Source organism: Crocodylus porosus, unplaced genomic scaffold, assembly GCF_001723895.1.
Source record: "Crocodylus porosus isolate Cpor-Errol unplaced genomic scaffold, CroPor_comp1, whole genome shotgun sequence".
Lineage (NCBI taxonomy): Eukaryota > Metazoa > Chordata > Crocodylia > Crocodylidae > Crocodylus > Crocodylus porosus.
The window spans coordinates 58,328,866-58,348,867 of record NW_017728886.1 but is presented as its reverse complement, the minus strand read 5'-3'; the positions used below and the strand labels follow the sequence as shown (position 1 = coordinate 58,348,867).

General features: G+C 38.8%; 2 protein-coding genes across 6 annotated transcripts in view; one reads left to right on the top strand and one right to left on the bottom strand.

Moving 5' to 3' along the window:
* DFNA5 (DFNA5, deafness associated tumor suppressor) overlaps positions 1-19,923 on the top strand; it is a 68,954-nt gene extending 49,031 nt beyond the window's left edge. The window contains exon 12 of the mRNA XM_019534808.1: positions 19,754-19,923. Coding sequence (XP_019390353.1) covers positions 19,754-19,771 — 18 coding nt within the window. The 3' untranslated portion in view covers positions 19,772-19,923. The remainder of the gene's footprint in view (positions 1-19,753) is intronic.
* MPP6 (membrane palmitoylated protein 6) overlaps positions 960-20,002 on the bottom strand; it is a 98,271-nt gene continuing 79,228 nt past the window's right edge. For 4 of the 5 annotated variants that reach the window (XM_019534720.1, XM_019534727.1, XM_019534712.1 and 1 more), the window contains exons 6-12: positions 17,498-17,629; positions 14,882-14,981; positions 14,190-14,258; positions 13,447-13,608; positions 8,951-9,153; positions 7,865-7,993; positions 960-4,740 (exon numbers count right to left, since the gene is read on the bottom strand). In XM_019534720.1, the coding sequence (XP_019390265.1) occupies positions 4,564-4,740; positions 7,865-7,993; positions 8,951-9,153; positions 13,447-13,608; positions 14,190-14,258; positions 14,882-14,981; positions 17,498-17,629 (972 nt within the window). In that variant the 3' untranslated portion in view covers positions 960-4,563. The remainder of the gene's footprint in view (positions 4,741-7,864; positions 7,994-8,950; positions 9,154-13,446; positions 13,609-14,189; positions 14,259-14,881; positions 14,982-17,497; positions 17,630-20,002) is intronic. The other variant, XM_019534742.1, reaches the window with a different exon arrangement.

Genomic DNA, 20,002 nt, shown 5'->3' with positions numbered 1-20,002 from the left:
CTTTGGAGACAGCACCCCCCTTCCACCGGTTGCACTCCACCTTCTTGGCAATCAGGCATTCCCGTACACCCTTGGTGAGCCAGGGGGGCTTTCGGGCACTCCTGCCCCCCTTGCTTTTTGTTGGGATGGTCACCCCTTGGGCCCTGACTATCGTCTCCTTAAGGAACGACCACTCATCTTAGGCACTGAGTTCCCCTGCTCTTGAAAACCCCAGACCCTCTCCCACTAATCTCCTCAACTCGTTGAAGTTGGCCCTCTTGAAGTCTAGGGCTACCCCCTTGCTGCAGGCTCTTAACACCCTGCGCTGGATGGTGAATTTCAACAAACGATGATTGCTATCACCCAGGTGGTCAAGGACCTGAAGGCCCCTTACCAGGTCATCGCATGTGGCCAGAACCAGATACAACAGGGCATTTCTTCTGGTGGGACTGTGCACCTCCTGAATTAAGTGGAGGTCCTGTATCTCGGCCAGGAACCTCCTGGAACGGTCCAACCTGACTGACTGTTCCTCCCAGCAGATGTCCGGGTAATTGAAGTCACCCATGACAACTACATCCCTTGCCTTAAGTGCCTATGCAAGCTGGCCCGAAAGTTCCCGGTCCAGCTCCTCCCCTTGGTTGGGGGATCTGTAGTAGAACCCTCTCCCCACAGCCCCCTTGCATCTTGACCCAGAGCACTTCCGCTTGCCCCTCTGACCCCATTTTGCTATGAAATAACCACTTGTGTATATGTAAGTGCACACAAAGCATTTACATTGAAATGTGTTTAAATTTAATGAAATAAGTTATCATTCTTGCCATTCTGACTGCATTTAAAGTAAAAGCTTTCATTCATTGAGGAAGCCAATATTTCCTCTACAACTCTCTCTACATATGCAAAGAATTTTACAGCATCTCGTGCACTTCTTAATACAGGTGCAAGTTATAGATAAACAAAGAATTTTTAGGGTGGAATATCTATATGCTTAAAAAAATATTTTATTACTTGTCACATTTCAGTTAGAAACATGGGCTAGTTTTACTATATCTCACCTTGCAGAAGTATTTCTGGAATAACCTTGGTACATCAATAACATGACTGTGTACACAAACATCTTCTGTTTTATCACCTACATACATACATATGCATAGATATCCATTTGGTTTTTTACAACTTTTTAAAAACTATATTTATCTTGTAATAAACACCAGGTACCTTAAAAATGTAGCAGTACTTCCATTTCATGCCTAACCATCTATTATTTTTTATGGTGAATCAGCATTAAAATTTACTTTTCACCATCTGCAAAAACTGAGTGTTCAGGATTCAGCAAGATGCGCCAAATAAAAGGAAATCCTAAACAATAAGAAATCTTATATTCACCTAAAACTCCCAGTTTTATAAGCATAACAACACTGTATATCTTGAGTATTTTCAATTTAAAGAGATGGCATTCATTGAACTTTTTCATTATTTGTATATTATGCAGTACAATTGAATTTGTGGAAACATCTTCTAGCTGACCATACTTCCTACCAATACTGTATTATTGCAAGTCACTTGTCTCTGTGGAGGAAATAGGCTGGAAATTCTTAAAAACTATAAAAATGGCTTAAGATCTTTCAAAAAAATGTTTTTAAAGTGTAAGAGATGTCTAGCCTTTCTAAGCTGGTATATTTGGATGCAAACCTATATTTTCTTATTTTGAAGGGCATGGTGGGGGGGAAAAAAAATCACACATTTTCTTAACAGCTGTTTTAAATAGAAACTATATGAGTTTAGACATCTAAACTGGTCCTGAATAAAGACAGCATACTTTGATAATCCAAGAAATTTCTTAAACAAACAAAAAGGAATTAGGTTCTCTTACAAAATTAAGATCGGAGACCCAAATTATACCTACACTGGGTTTGATATACATGCATCCTGGCAGACAAACCTTTATCTGAGGGAGTCCCCGAATCGTATTCCTTATTCACTTTTAAGAGGCTGGAATCTAGTGGTAATTGTGCTAATCTCCAGAGTGACAGATTTCACATTTTCTGCACTACTGAACACATGCTATACATATAACTACTAGAGTACCATGCTGATTGGATAGGCCCTTTCAACAGTATTACCACTAAAACAATGATGAAAATGGTACAGTAGTTTTCTTGGTGTGAAAACTTGACATGGTTTCATTAACAAAATGAAATATAACAAAAGCAACAGAACCAGTGGAGTTTACATTATGGTATGGAAAGGAAATTATACAAAATAGGGCTGGAAGGGATCTCAGGAGGTCATCTAGTCCAACTCACATTCAGGGCAGGATCATCTCTCCCAAGCATCTAGCGTTTGTGAATATCTTTCCATTTCACTTACTCTTGAGGTACTAGCCCAATCCACTTAGGGCATTATTATAATTCCTGAATTGTAATTTAAACCTCATATTAGAGAGTATAGTATCTGTCTAGATAGCATATATGTTGGTCTCCTGTTACATAACATACAACAAAGGAAACTGGTAGTTTTAATTACAGACATAAAACTGTAGTACCAAGTGGCTCATTAAAGAATTCAAGCAATGAATTTACTATTTGTTGCTGCTAACTACAGTACAAGACTATTCCCCTCCAGGCATCTCCTAAACATCTGTGTCATCGAACTAGGCTCCTAAGAATAGCAAATGGAAGTGGCAGGCCGGTGCCATATTTATAAAATCAATTAAATTTAATAAAACACACAAACCAAATACATCCTACAAAACTTAACTAAATGAAAAGTGATAAATAAAGCAGTGATAAAAATCTTTTTGAGGATTTCAGACTTCCTTGAAAGACTGAAATCTCAGTACCAAGAGCCAGGGACAAGACCAAGGCTATGCAAAATTTTGTATAACATTTACAAAATATATTGGAATCTTTAAAAAAATACCTCAGAGGTTTTAATCTTCTATAATATAACTTTGCTGAGACTTGCCATTTCTCTGTATAAAGTAATTATTTAAAACAATCCAAACCCTGTTTTCTTACACACAGGAAGTCTTTAAAAGACCAAAAGGTACGCTATTGTCTTATACTGTATCAGCCTCTTTTGAGTTTTTTAGTGAGTTGCCTTCTTGTTGGCATTGTACCTTATGCTTTGGTGTGGAAAAAAATTCAGAAGTCAGGTGCCTGTCACCATATGGAAAATAAGTTAAGTGGGTAGATGACTGCAATTTAGGCACCTATACTGATATGTAATGAATGTGGCTATATACAACAAGTAGCATAACAAAATATGGTCACAAGAATAGCTTGTCTTACTGACAATCTGTATTTTCATTTTATACTCATTAAGCAGAATTTACATTAGCAAGTCTTGAAAAGATGAATGACTATGACCTTGGAAATAATGTGAATTATGCCAATGAGCATACTAAAGGAAGAATTATTTTATCACCAAACACAAAAAAGCCTGTTATGAAACAAAAGGTATAAACACTGATCTTTAGCATCTGACAAGTTTTCAATTTCACAAGCTATTCGGTGAAGAATGCAGTTTAAAACACAATGTAACAAATAGCACAAAACCCCCATTACATCACATTTCATAGAACACAACAGCTGAGTACTCACAAATATTCCCCAAAGTAAAATAAGAACCAGCTAACTAGCATAGGAGCTGAATTCACAGATCAATATACAAATACTGAACAATGTCTCAATGAAAGAACAGGAGTCTTTCTTTTAGTAATGTATTTTCAACAAGTGCGAATAAATAAGTCCTATACACTAAGCCTCAGTGCAAGGCTCCATATGATATGGTTCTCTCTCAGGCTACTACACCAGGATTCCAATTACAAAGACTTACATTACATAAAACCTTTCTGACAACAGTACCTCATTTGTAATGGGCTAAAAGGTCGGCCCCCAAAAGTAGCCTAATAAGTTGAGTGCAAGGTATTGCTTACATTATTTTTTAAAGATACATATGGGGGAATCTACAATACATTTGTCTAAACCATGAGACACATTAAGAACCTATGAAACTGCAAAAATGTAAAAACATTGAGCAGTAAGAAGCTGGAGCAAAGTAGCTGTGTGCTGGTTGCCACTTCAGTATTTAAAATGTTTGCTCCCGTAAAATTAGTTCAAGATGCTTATTAGGAAAAGTTTAGTGTTTTCTCCTATTAACAACTGACATATTACCAGTTAAACACTGACTTCCACAAGAATTTTACAAAAATTGTTTCAAGTATCCTTGTTTAATCACAGTGAAAATGTAAGACCAAAATGCAAATGTTTAAGTGAATGATTAAAAGTTTTAGATGAAAAAGGCAAAGGTACTAAATCAAAACATATAAAAATGCTTCAACGCATTTCCTTCATGTGATATGAATAGAAAGGCTATCTGTAAAAAGTTAGAAAAATTAAAATAAGTTACATATTTAAGTACACTTTCCCTTCAGCATTTTATATAAAAAGTCAGAATAGTGTACCATTTGAATATACACAGAGTAAAAATGCATGGGTGCTGCAGTTATCTTCTCTACGTGTCTTCTCAGCAGAATGCCTGTTGCAGCTATTTCATTTATTTAAGACCATCTTCAGAAATCTCTCAGTATACCCAGCTAATTGGGACCCACTGTGGCTCCAACCTTAATTTCTCTATAGCAGTCTGTAGTTTCTCAAAGGCTTTGTCTAGATTGTCATTTACAATGGTCAGATCAAAATAGTGGTTGTATGCTCTCTGAATCCGGGCGCTTTCATCAACTGTTTTTTTCAAATCAGTGTCCTGTGAAAAACATTTGAAACTAATTAAAATCTACAACATGGGCAAGCTGCTTCAGGTTCAGAAAAAGATAACAGTAACATCAGTTTGTCAAGCACTGCAACTCGCTTCTAATTTTAGCTATAATACTGAACAAGCAAAAGTTCATGTATTACAAATATACATAAAAGCTTGATTTAAAATATTTTGAGGGAGATGAAAACAGTTCCAATTAGTCATTAGATTACTGTTAAGCATTACACCCAAGTTTGCATTCCCTCTTTAGCCAAAGTCCAGAAGGATGTTGCAATTTTGAGCACATACAAAGGATTCTCCATGGAAAGACCCTTCCAAATACTTTCCTGTTCTGCACAGGTACAGTTCAGGAACAATTGAGGCAGCCAGTTTTAGAAACCTTGTCCCTAAATATATTTGAATTGCAACAGACTGCTACAAAAGAAAGAATTTCTATACATGATTTTTTAAAAACTCATGCTTCAATATCATGGAACGAACTCTGGAAACCCTTGCTATTTTGCTCTACATTTCACCCAGTCTTTTCATCTGCACGCATCCATTTCCTTGTAGGTCGCTACTGCACCTATTACTGCTGACACAATGTGAGCCCTGTTTCAAGACTGCAGCCAACGGTTCTGTGGATCAAAAATAAAGTGCTAAAAAACCATTGTAGAAGTGTCAGACATGGCAAAGTGTCACTTGGCATCCTTTGTTTTATACTTCATTAATCCTGGATTACCCACATATAGCTTTGCCAAGAAAAACATGTCAAATCACTTCTGCACACAGACAATTAATAAAAACCTTGATCACCACTCAACTGTTCCTTTCCTTAAAAATAAATTTTAAGTATTGATGTTCCTGTAAATTCACATTTAAAAGCCTCCTTTCCCCACTGAGGTTTAAACAGAACTCCGTTTGCAATTAAGTAAGGAGGAAACTTATTTAGTACCCTGGGAATCAGATGGACCACAAGAAGTAGGGACCTTTGCAAGGAGTTATCTTAGAAATAATTAAAAATAAACCATTAATGAACAGAATTGATTCAACCCTCAAAATATATAGCAGATATTAATTTACTCTGCAAGTGCTGCATGAAGAAATTAAATAGAAACACAAATACACGTGCACAGGTACACACACACATTCTTTGTGTGAAAGCTTGCAAAGAATTTTTCCAACTATTTGAGTTGGTCTAATAAAAGAGATCAGATTTACCCAGAGAACCTTATCTGCCTATGTCCTTTGACCAACATGGCTACAACCTACACCCCTGAATAAAGCACGCAATTAAGGATAACCACAATCCTGACAAGGAATACAGTAAAAAGAAGAGCTGGCTCCCACAAGCCATCCCTTAGATCCAGCACGGAATACCAGCTCCCTGCTTTGACAGCATCATAAGATGCAGAATTAAGGTTGCACATTCTTATGCATGAGACTCCCTAGTTTGAAAAAGGAAATTCTAATCTGTACGATTTACTAGCACTCGGTCATGAATCATCAGTAGAGTTTGAATCTTGAGCTATCAGTGTTGCTGCACAGACTGCTTGTACCAAAGCTACATAGTAGGGCTGTGCAAAGCTTTGGTCACCAATTTGATTTGGAGGAGATTCAGCCCGATTCGGCAGTCAAACTTCCAAATCCAAATTGAATTGGGAGACCCATAAAAAGGTCCAAACTGAATCCAAAGCTTGCAAATTGATTCGGAGAAGATTCGGAGATTCGGATTGGCCAGGGAGAGTCAGGCACAGCTGGGCAGCTGCAGGTTCTCCTGTGACTTCTCCGGCTGTGCCTGCCTATATTTGGGCAGGGGGAGCCACAGGACAAGCCCTGGATGCCCTGCCTGGCCTGCTCCCCTGCCTGGCCCCAGCCTCCCAGCACTTAAAAAAACAAACAAACAAAAAAACCCTGCACTCATCGACTGCAGCAGTAAGGATCAGGGCCTGAGAGCTCGTGTCAGAGCCCCCCATGCAGTCTGGGGCAGTGGGGAATCACCCCCACCCTCCTGGCACCTGTCGCATCGTGTGGGTGCAATACAGCTCAGCAGGGTGCTGTGTGCTGTCTGGGAGCTGGGGCAGCTCCAGAAATCATCCGGAGCCTGGCACTGCTCAGCCCCAGTGGCCCCAGCTCCCAGACAGCGCGCAGTGCCCTGCTGCAGCAGGTGCCATGTGGGTTCCAGGTTGGGGGTGATCCCTGCTGCCCCATGCTGCATGGAGGGGCTCGGACCACCACTGCTGCAACCAGTGAGTGCAGGGCTTTTTTATTTTTATTTTTTAAAGTGTCAGGAGGCTGGGGCTGGGCAGGGGATGGGGCCAGGCAGGGCAGCCATGGGAGCTTTTCCCACTGCTCCCCCTGCACCGAGAGAAGCAGGCACAGAAGGAGACACGGGAGAACCTGCAGCCACCTAGGTCTGGCTGTTCCACCAAGCCTCCCGAGTCAGGTGGGGAGAGTTCCTATCCAACACCCTGGCCCCAACAAGGGGGAACTGGCGTCATATCCTGGGTCCTGGGGTGGCTTGTAACAGCCAGTTCTTTTTCACCTTCCTGGACCTCTATAAAGGTAAGGGACCAGCTTTTCCTTCTTGGCACCTTTCCTCTTCTACTCTGATAGGTCCGCGCTAGTCCCAAATACAGTATGTGTTGCACCTGTATCAGTGCCATTAGCATGGCCTCATTTGGCCCACTGTATTACTCAGAGAAGATTCGATGATTTCCCCTCTCCCACAATTTAACACTTTATATTTTAGGCAAATCTGAAAAAATGTGATGGAACAAAGAAAAAAGTATTTTGGTAACATAATTCCCAAACATTTTTTTGATGCAAATAATGGAAATGTGAGCCTCAAAAAGAGGCTATAAAAGATTCCTTCATCACAGAAAGGATTCCTTCCAAGACCCTGGCATTACAAATCCATGTTTTTAAAAATCTGTATTTCCTACTAAGTCTCCGATTTATTTAAATTACACTTAACTATGTAATCAATCACAAACCATGCCTGCCCCTTCCTTAGTGAAACTAAGATCTTTCTTTTTTGAGTGTAATTTAATTTTGAGTGCAATTTAAATGGAAAAATGTTTAAGAAAAATCTGTTCAAAACAGAATTGTAACTAAGAAAGAATTGACTTACAGTTAGAAGTTTTGTTGTAATTCCAGCATCCACAACAGCCTTATGCATGGCACGCAGTGTTTCTAACTCTGGAGCAGCAATAAATACGACATAGGGCATAAACTCTGAAGTCCTCAATACTTTCAGAGCCTAGAAACAAAAATATTATTTAACTGAACTAAAAAAAAAAAAGAAAGATTTGCATTTCTCAGTCATCAAACAACAAAATATTACAATTCTAGTAAGGTATCATTAACACTTCATTCCTACCCTATCTTTAAAATGTCACTAAGCCAAAAGACAGCTTGAGATCCCCTTTTGAAACTGTCAACACCATTCATACTTTAGCCCAGGGATGTCAAACATCTGGCCTGAAGAGCTGTTTTACCCAGCCCACCTGGCTACTGGTGGGTTACCAGAAGTGTGTGCATGTGCATGTGTGTGTGTGGCAGTGGGGTGGGGAAGTGGGGTGGCACTTGAGGTCCCTGGGCCTTAGTGGATCTGTTCAGTGTCAGTACAGTCCTTGCTCACCTAGTGGCTGCCAGTCTTACTGATGCTTGTCCCTGCTAGTCCCACCACTGTACCCGCCATTGTCCCACCACTATTCTTACTGCCACCTTATGCCTGAATATGGCCCTCAAAAGAGAACTGCAATCCTGGTGTGGGGCACGGGGTAAGTTTGACACCCCACTTTAGTCCAACATGTTCTGATCAGCGATGCAAAACACACTCTGATTTAATCCTTCACAAAGTCTGACCCAGCCCTATAACCTCTTCTAGCTTCAAGTGGCAGAGATTAAAAAAGAAAAAAAAGGAAAAAAAAAAAGAAAAGAAGGAACCTGTGTTTGCCAAGGAAAGACCAACTTAAATCTTCAAGCTTGACACACACCTCTCCAACATAATAGTCCATGTTATTCATTTTAGGGGAGTGGTTTTCAACCTTTTTTCATTTGTGGACCCCTAATAAATTTCAAATGGAGGTGAGGACCCCTCTGAATTTTAAGTGTGGTTATTCACATACTTTTGACTGATAATAGTCATCTTTTGCAGACCCTTTAGACAGGTTGAAAACCATTGTTTTAGGGTATAGTATTACAGACAACATACCTGTGGGTTCACATCCAAGATGCATGTCCTTCCAGTCTGAACCACTTCAAGGATAGAATCTATTTTGGTGCCATAAAGGTTCCCTTCATATTCTCCATGTTCTAAGTATCTGCCAGCTTTAATATCAACTTCCATTTCAGCTCGTGACACAAACCTGTATGCTTGCCCATCTTTTTCATCATCTCTTGGTTTTCGTGAAGTAACTAAATATCAAATTGTTGACAAATCACAAACTAGATATAGAAAACCACAATACGCAGTACACAAACACTTAAATTAGATTTACTGTTATGTTACTGTATATGTGTATAGACTTAAGCTTAAAATCTCTGAATACAACCCCGCCTATTCCATCTGTTTGTATTCTCTAATCCCACATTTTATGCTACTTTATATACCCTGTTATTTGTCTATTCTTCTCCATCATCAGATCTCATTCATTCCTTATTCCATATTTTTTTCATTTTTCCCCTTTACCAAACAATAGATAACATTTCAAAAGCACTTAAAAGGACATGAAAGTCAACAGAACCTACACTCTTACATACCAAAGTCACTTTTGAAAACGAAATTTTTGCAATCTCCAACCTTTCTATCCAATGCCTAAATGCTTGCTTCACTCTAAAATACTCAGGGCCTATCTATATTGTACCAGTAGTGAAGTGAAGAGTTAGTTTACATTCACTTGGGAACTGGAACTAGACTAACCATGGAAGCGCAGACCTCAATACTTGCATAGTTACCCTGATGCTTAGGGTAATTTGTCACTTCTCAGCAAGTGAAAAAACAAACAAACATAAAATATTTTATCATCATTTGCATCTTCATCATTATGGAGAACTGTACATTTCACCATGACGCACCGTATGCTGTTGTGATGTTACTATTCAGATTTGCTTAGCATCAAAGAGCCCTAGTCGCAAATGCAGCCTAAACAATGGTATCAAATCTTACAATAATTAATATGATAAAAAAGCACAGATGGACTATATAATTAAGCTGAATAATCTGAAATAACAGTTCAAAAGTGAGCAATAACAGACACTGTATCTATGATAGGTCCTATAAATTCTGCAGTCTGCATGAGAGGAAAGGTTGACATGGTACTGCTTTCAAGTGGATCCTATCTCAATGCCAAGCTTCTAAATATGTACATATTCCAAAAGAATTGAGATCAATATTGACAATATTTGAGAATAAGAGTATATCACCTCAACAAAAAAAAAATCTTCCATGAAAAAATGGATAAAGTTTATTACTTAAAGAAACTGAGTGGCCTCTCTAAAGCTATTCCTTCTTACAAATAGGAATATTTGTTTGGTTCTGTATATATACACACACACTTCTATCTATTTATAACCATATATACAAATAATACTGTATACACAGTTGTTAGTTATCTTTAGATAAATTACTACATTAGCTTGGTTAAACAGATTTAAAACTTCACTTTTTTGGTAGTATGTTGCTTAGCTATAACTTGCTTTTAATAGGAACCACACTATTTATGCCTTGAAGTGCCTAATCAACTGACCAAGAATACTTTAAATTATATTAATATTGGCACATATATTAACTGTGAGATGTCACAGTTGCAAATAATGTGATTTTAGACAATTACTTACTCTTCATGCTATATATTATCTTTTGCCTACACCAGTTATTAACTGATTTCCAACCCATGCCCCTATGAAGAGATTATATTGTTATGCTAATATTGCACACTTATATTAGCACAACACAATATTATATAACATAACACAATATTAATAGATATACATATCGATTCTTCAGTGGTCAGGGTGATGGTTTAGAAAGGTTTACAGAGGGAAATAAAACTGGGACTCCCAGGACAAGCCCTTCATTTTCCTTGCACTGGGCACAAATTTCCCTGCGTTATCTGTAAGTCCTAGCTCTCTCTGTCTTAGGCTAGGCAGACATAAAAAAAAAACACCTGAGATAGAATCAATCTAAGTTGCATGGTTTGCTGTAAGCAGCGCAGTTTACAGCTGTAGCAGCAAACAGAACGCACGTTTGGTGGGGGTAGGAAGAATAGAGGCATGCAGGCTGCCCATCTTAAACCGGGTTCCAACATTTTTAAACCAGTCTGTGCGCTGAACTTCTGTTCTGTTATAGGTTTAGACTGGTTTCTGGTCACTTACACTGGTAAAATTGTAATGTCAGTACCTGGCCTTAATGCTAGTCCAATTACTTGCCTATGGGAAAAAAGAATAGATTAGACTGATCTAAGAATTATAAATGGTTGGGAAAGAATGCATACAGAACTTGTAGTCTGACTTGATAGTGCGGACATTAAGGGGAGAAAGCAATTGTGAAAAGCATTAGGAATATAATATATCTATCCTGATTTATTTAATGGTAAAGTGGACCCAATAGATTTCACAGAACAAAATACTGATAGTTTGATGCATTTCTTTACACTTTTCTTTTAGTTTGTGCAGAACATGTATAAGGACATGCTGAAGTAAGTCGGTCACCAAAAATACGACAAATTAAGAATGAATTGAGTGGTAAGCATGTAAAAAAACTGGGCAGGTGAAGTTATGTGAGGGAGGATGCCTTAAAGTCAGAATACTCCAGGGAGGCAACTACACCAGAACAATTTGGTATAATGCACCAGCTTTTGATGAACGACAAAATATCAGCAGTCAGGAACATAGTTGTGATAATGGGAACATGAACCAGATCAGTGGATGCCACTCTCAAAGATGACTTAGAAATGAGAAAAGTATCAATAAGACTCCAGTCACTGTTGTGCCCAGTAAGACTCACAACCTCAGTATTATTATACTGGTGAACTGCTGTGCTTCCAAGAAGCCACCAAGAACAATCATCATGGAAAGCTGATTTAAGAGCACTGATTTTCCAGGACAATGAATCACCCCACATCTCAGGTGGCAAAGACCAGAGCAACCAAACGGGTTTGAAATGCTTCACCATCCAGTCCATTCATTAGATGTGGCTCACTCCAACTTGCACCTGACCACAAGTTAAAGACTTTTGTGGAAAGAGTTTCAGTGATGATAAGGTGGCTTGGAGTTTTTGAACATGCAAGACAGACTTCTACCAGAGAAGCACAGCTGCACTGGACCAACTACACTGTTGTCAAGGAAAATTATATTGAAAAACAGTCCCTCTCTCCCTCCCTCTCTATTTCCTTTCCAGAAGATGCACACACGGGGAGACTTTTTTTTTGCCACAGAAAACAGGATGATAAACTGTAATTGCCCAAAAAAACAGTTATGCAGCTGTATGTATATGCATTTAGGTGCAGAAAGGGAAACAGGAATAGAAACAGGTGACATCCGTCACTGCCTTTGTGCCGCCATAAAAGTGAGAAAGGCACAAATGCCAGGCAAACAGATGTCCACACCCTTGTTGCACCACAAATAGTGACTGCAACAAAGGTGGTATCAATTTGTGCTGCTTTTAGCAGCGGCTGTCTGTTTATTTTATGGCATGAAAGCATGGGCAGCTCAGAACTGCCTACACTCTCCAGCCATGCCTGGCAGGCATTCCAGGGTTTTGAGGGACCTAATACTATGCACCCTGGGAAATCCTGGGCAGGATTGGGCCCCAAAAGCTCTGGGAGTTCCTGCCTAGCTTTCCCTACTTACAGAGATATGAACTCAAGGATTTTTGAAGTGCACCTCAGTAAGCAGGGGAAGTCAGGGTTTCCTCACTCATACACATCCCTCAACAACCCTTGCTTACCAAGGCATACCCTGGAGATTCCAGGGGCACACCTCAGTAATCAGAGAAACCCCAACTTCCCCTGCTTATCAAGGGGCACCCCAGAGATCCTCTGCTTGCCAAGAGACAAGCCAAGCTCAAGCGGCCCAATCCTGTGTGGGAATTCCCATGGTGCACAAAACCGAACCCCTCACACCTTACCAGAACACACACTGCCAGCTGTCCTACCCATTGATGCTGCAGGACAACAAGTGATGTGCATGTCACTCAATAAAGCAGATCAGCTGTGCTGGGACACATCCCAACACAGCTGCTCCACTTCGTTAGACAATGTCTGTTTCTACCCTACGATACTGCCATTAGAGACTCTGGGGTTAAATTCACATACTAAATTTCAAAAGAACTTCACCAAAATAAATTGGGCATTTGGAAAAAATAGAGTTCACAGGCAAAATTTCACTAAGTGTTATAATCTGAGGAACTTTTAGAATCACTCAGCCATTGATGATGATTGACATTCTAGAAAACACAAGACGTATACTGGAGTAATACTGCCAAATGCATGTATTGGAAATCATTTCCTCAGCGTAAGCAGACAAGGTTTTGCTGTTCCAATTCACTGGAAAGACTGATTAGAGAAAATTAAATATATTATCATAAAATTCAACTCTTGTTACTTCCAAACTGAGATACTGGGATACGGTTCAGATTAGAGTAGGTTTTCTAGATGAGTCATCAGTTTCTGGAAATAGGATCTTATAGTGGGAGTGCTGACAACTTACATGGCACTGTAGTTCCAAACCTAGTAGGATTCAATACTATAAACCTATTTTTCAAGCTTCTTCGACCAACTCCCTGGGCCCCTATTAAGACCAACGTCTTCCTCTGAAAAGGAGGCATTTTGGCTACCTCTTCATAAATCTGGATTTCATGGCGGTCAAATTCTACACAGGAAAAAAAAAGAACAAAATACAGTTCAAGTCATTATTATATATACTGAAAACTTCAACGTTTTGTATACTCATATCACCTATTACTTTGAAAAAGTAAAATTCAAGTCTGGTATTTTGAGCATGATATTCCTGTGTTAACAGAAATAGGAACACAGCAGATTCCTTCAGTCACAGCAAATTTTTAAAACAGAAATTCTTTAGCAGAGGTTTTTGGGGGGGGGCATGTTTAGATAATCATCACAACTTGGCAGTACTAACTGCTGTCCTAAAAATTTTAAAGAAATACCCTTTGAGTCCTTACTCGGGCTTCTGATGCATGTCTCAACACCAATACTTTTTCTTTGAGATCATGACTTAAAAATTTCAAAGTTATATACCTACAAGTTTCTGAACTACCTGCAAACCAAGATTGCCTATTTTATCTGAGAACCTTCTGCTATAACAGAAATGTTTTAGCATACCGGGCACTGCAGATTAAACTAAATTTAAAAAGCAGATGCAGAAATTTTACAAAATTTTGGACTACCCATTATAACACTGGAGCTAAAAGTAAAGAAAAAGGGAAAAAGTACCTGCATTTCTGGTTGTGAGGTACATCATCTTTTTCTTTTTTTTACTACCTATTGTCCCACAAAAAGGGCCTGAAAATAAGCAGAGGCAATAGTACTAGAAGCTCTTAAAACATTGTAACTTCTTGTTAAATATCTTTTCATAGTGGCTTATTCAATGTAAATTTTGGAATTACATCTACACTCATATTTTAAAGGATCACTGCAAATTATTTTTTAAAACCAAAAACAAAACATGTACTTCCATGAAGAGACTAAACACCACCATAACATTTTATATACATTATGTGATTTAATAGGGCACATAAAAGTAAATGTTCTGCATTAAGCTACCAGAAAACAAAATTTATAAAAATAATCAAAGAAAAATAGTTTTCAGGAATTATTTATGTGCAATTTCAAAAGCAACGTGAAAAACAATAATAAAATGGGTACACCATGGCTGATTTTCCTATCTTTCCTACTTAATTTACCAGCAGGTCATAAAAAAACCCCTCAGATATCTATAAAGAGTTAATATACACTTTGATCCTTGATCTTCCAGTCAAGGTCAAGATATGAAGATGCCTGAAATAATTAGCAATCACTTTCTGGACTGAAATCATATATAGACCTTCTTTTAGAATGTATCTACATAAGACAAAAAAAAGGAAAGAGCATGATTCACAGAGAACTGTATGTGCATCAAGCCTTACCTGAATTATCCCAGTCCCTTCTAACAAATGCCTTCCTCTTCTCTTCCAAAAACTGGCTAGGAATGAGGCCTGCACTTCCTCCTTCTTTGACATGGCTAGCCTAGAAAGAAATTAATAAGCAATAAAATCCTTTCACAAATATTTAAAACCGTAGTCCTGTAAACCAACGAAGTAGGAAGTCTTCCCTCAGATCTTCATCGTGAAAGATGACTTCCTGAAAATATAACTCCTTCATCACACTATCAAGCTTGGATTTCTTAACGTTGTATATTGATGCAATTGTGATCATCATTTGGAGATGCAAATTCAACACACAGGAGTAAAATGATTTTCCTCCCAGAAACACAATGGGGTTTTACTTCTGTTGTCCATCTAAGCATCTTAAATTCAAGAAAAAACAAAAACAGAGAAACAGTAAAAGCAAGAGACAACTGCTTCTTGATGAGGAAAGTATATATACTGTTTACCTCTTAATGAATTATCAGAGGTTTATTAAACATACTTTGTTTAAAATATGGTGCAAATTTTTAGGGGCTCTGCCGTTCATGTGCATTTATTCTACATACTTGCTGGAATCGAGACTCCTTATGTTAGATATGATTTTAAGTACAGACTACTGGTTTTCTTTCTTTTTTTTTTTTAAATAATTTCATAAACATGCATTGTCGTATTTTCCTCATACCTAACCATCTTGTCAAGTACTAACATCTTTGAACAGTCTGCTGCTTTTATAAGTTAATTACCATATCCAAGTTTCATAAACCAAACTCACTTACTGGTTATGAAGATTTAAAATTCAGATATTCACTACAGAAATCAATTTAAAGGCAAAACATCAAACTGGCAAAAAGTCTAAAACACAAATTGTGAACTTTTGTAGTTCTGGACCCCTGACAGCAGCTAGGCAGGTCTCTTTTGAAAGGAATTTTATAAATTTGACTGTGTTATATTTACATCTTATTAGTAACTAGATTAAATGAAGTTAAAGTCTTTCTTTGTCCAGTCAAGAAATACTGGATGGTCTGGTGTCTGGCTGAAGAAATTCAATGTCTACTTTGGTATATCTGCAAGAGAATACTTGCAATATACCACATCCTTGCTCCTGAAGTCAGCTATAGAGTGAAATACAGTAACCTTCTAATAGGGGCTTCTGTAAGAAAGCTTAATTTATTTTGTCTGGACTCCTATAAATTGTCACTTGTCTGAGCTTGAAAATACAGTACAGGAGATAGAATGCAAGCTGAATGTCTAGTCTACTAAAGGAGGTTCAAAGACCTTAATTTCTGCAACTTAACTGACTTGGCTAGCAAGAGTTATTTTGTTCATTTTTGTGTACACTTTTATTTCTGTAGCTTCTTATAATTAGCCATTAAAAACCTTTGCTTTCACAGTCTTCTGGCACGCTCAAATACTATAAACACTATAGAGTGGTAAGTGAATTATGTCCAACTGGCCACTCCTTATGGAGAAGCAGAAGCAAAAAGTTTTATCATTTGAGCTGGAACTATAAATGAAGACCTTCAAAACTGTAGTTCTAACTCTACCACTGATTTGCAGCATGTTTTGAATAAGTGGATTTCTTCAGCAGAGTTAAAAATCAACTCACCTAACCTTGCAAGGGTGCTGGTGATGATTAACATTTCTATAGGGCTTGAAACTGTACAGTGCTTAGAGCAGTGGTTTCCAATCTTTTTAAATGCCAAAAGGTGATCTCCTACTTAAAAGCAACCCAAGATCTACCATGTGTTGCTGCCACCCCTTTCCCCCACCCAGCAGATAAGTCTGTGGGGAGGGAAAGTGGGGGGCAGATTGAGGCAGAGGGAGAAAAAATTATTTGGGGGCACCCCTGCCCAGCAGGTAAGTCCCACCCAGCCAGGACCCCGCTCAACTTACCCCTGCTCCTGCCTCTGTGGCACTGTCTCTCACTTCAGGGGCCGCAGTCTACCCCCCACTCCTTCCCTTCCCTACAAACCAACTTGCCGGGCTGGGGCACAAACATGCATTCACGCGGGCATCCCAGCCTCGGATCGACTCCAAGAGGCTCCAAGATCTACCGCAAGAGGCTCCAAGATCTACCGGTGGATTGAGATCTACTGGATGGTGAGCACTGGCGTAGGGGGAACAAATGCTAAGTGGACTCTCTATAAAGGTACTGATCATATCAGTGATATCCTAAACTGAATAAACTGTTTAACATTTCAAACATTACTGAATATCAATGCACACATATAAAGAATGTCCTGGAAGTGGAAGAACTAGCTTTTTCAGAACAGCTGGCAGTAAGGAAGGACTTCCCCATTCACTGTCAAAGGTAGGCTTACTATATTCAATACAGGCATCCTATAATTTAATACTCTATTGCTGGAAATTATCCATCTTCAACTGATGTTTGGAAGCTAACACAATTATGAAGACAAACGAACAGTACTATAGAAAAGAATAAGGTGATTATATACAATACTGAAGCAGACTGGTATATTTTTATCAAAATGATTTTGTGATTAGAGTATGCAGTACATGATGAATATTTCTTCATAAAACCCTAAATAATTGAATTAATGTAAGACTATTGCTTTAACAAAATGTAGCTAGTGAAGCTACCAGCATTTTACCAACCTGCCACCAATTTGGATCCTCTCGATTTACAATCTGAAGAATCTCTCCTTTAGAAAATGTCAAACCTGCTTCTTTGCATGGGATCAGGTTGTCATTGAATGGATTGTAATCAAAATGACACTTCACAAATACCTGAAAGAGAAGGTAAATTGTAAATGCAGAAAAAACAGCTACTGAAAAACAGTCTTATTACTTCATTTGTCAAATCAGTATCTTTGCTACAGGCATACTACACTTCATTAATGACTATGCTTGCCTTCAGCAAGTAAAATACAGGCCATTTGAGCAGATCTAAAGAACACTGTAGCTCATGGATAAACCAGCCTGGAGAGTATTCAGCTAAGCTGCAATACCAAAAACCTGCCATTGTTTTATTTTCATGGCTTGAAAAAAAATTAAGTCAACTGGGATGAAAAACACTTATTTCAACATCCAAAACTGCAACTTGTATTGATATGATAACTTGAAACTAATAAGAAAGGTGAGCTATCAGATGTCAAGGACAAAGAAAGAGAAACTAAGTCTAAGGTAGACAAAGAACAATACAGAGATTACTTAGATAGGGTACATGCTTGAAAAATCAGCAGGGTCTGACGAGATTCACCATAATGCACTCAAGGAATTGGCTGAAGAATTTGTAGTCAATATTATCTTTGGGTACTCATGGATGTCAGGTGGAGTCCCACAAGGCTGGAAAAAGGCAAATTTAGTGCCCATCTTTAAAAATGGTATCTAGATTGGTCATCGACACTTGGAAAGATACTGGCATATAGCAAACAACTGATTTGTAATTAGAGGAATACAAGGTGATAAGAAACAACCAGCAAGCATTTGTCAAGAGCAAGTCATGCTTAACCAACCTGATTTCTATTGAGGATGAAATAGCAGGCCTGGCAGATGGGTTGAATGTGATATACTGACTTGCATAAGGCTTTTTTGTCACCGTCTCCCCTTGACATTATCTTTAACAAGCTAAAGAAATATAAACCAAATAAAACTACTACAAAGGTGGGTACATAACTGGTTAGATAAACTGTGCTTGAAGAATAGCTAACAACTGATGTCAAACTGGGAGGAGGTATTTGCAGATGACCCCTAACTGAATGGGATAGCAGACACTTTGCAAATGGAGTAGGTTTCAAAATAAATAATGGTCTGAAAAAAATGCTCTTACCAATTTTTCTATATCAAAGGAATATTTATTATTTGGGAAACTACCCAAGCCAAGGAGGCTGGTGGCAGAACTGCAGTACCTCATCACTACCCTGTCAGCATCTAACTCCTACCAAACCTTTAGCCATTTTACTGTATTCTCCAGGACACTCTCTCAGGCAGCACACTGGTATGTCATCTATAAACAAGACTGAATTACAGCAATGTCCTCCATCCACTAGCAACAAAAGAACATCCAAGTTTCACAAAATCATTTTTTATTCTACATCTGAGGTTTGTAGTTGGTCTTGCCTAACTCCTCTATAACTGCTCAGGGATGGAAGTTTTGATTCTAGAAGACAGATAGTTGGACCCACAGCGTTCAACGACTATGTAATGCAAAATACATAGAACTGCACTGGAGCACAGAACAACATCCAGAACCACAGATTACATCCTTTCCAAAGTACTGGGCCCCCACAATCAGGGCTCCTCTTGCTTGCTTACCTGTTGCCATAGATCTTTTAAGTCGTGGCTGCCTAGTGACAACAAATTAAAGAGGAGGAGTAAGAAATGCTTTTTGCCTTGCCTAAGGCAGAGTAGTTTGGACACTGTTCTGGGAAGTGGCAGACATAGGTCACAACCCTCCGAGACTGACAGGACAAAGCCTAGAAGAACCCAAGTCTCTCACTTTCTGGGCAAGTGCTTTTGCTTTTAGGTTAATGGACAAGAGATGGTGGCCATCACAACTCCTTAGCTTTACTTTATGAAGTCAGTGCCGTCTTGCACTGGTTCTGGTAAATGTTTTCCCTCTTGGTCAGCTGGAACCCAACATGACATAGGCACTCAAGGTTTTGTTGTGCCCCAAGGGAATGAACAACGCTTACGTACCTCCCATGGAAGTGCACAAGGCTGCCAACGAATGAAAGGGATAGCCATGTTCCCACCTGGACAGTATTACTCTACCGAGCAAGATATGCACCTTTGGGAAAAGGAAAGACTATGGTCCTGAGACCTGGTAGGCAGAACAGGGTTTTAACTTCTCTGAACTTCACTTCCTCCAGCTGCAAAATGGAGCTAACACTCCTTACTTATCTACTTCAGGTAGCTGGCATCTTCTAACCAATTACATTTTTGAAGTGCAAAGGGCTATTCTTACTATACCCCTTACAGAATCATGAAGATGACAAATTTTAGAAGACAGAGGTAATAAAGTCCAACTTGAATGACTGAAAAAATGACATACAAAACCAGCTATGAACTCATGAGGAAGTAGTGAACCTACTCCACTGTTAATACAAAACCAGCTACGAACTCATGAGGAAGTAGTGAACCTACTCCACTGTTAATACA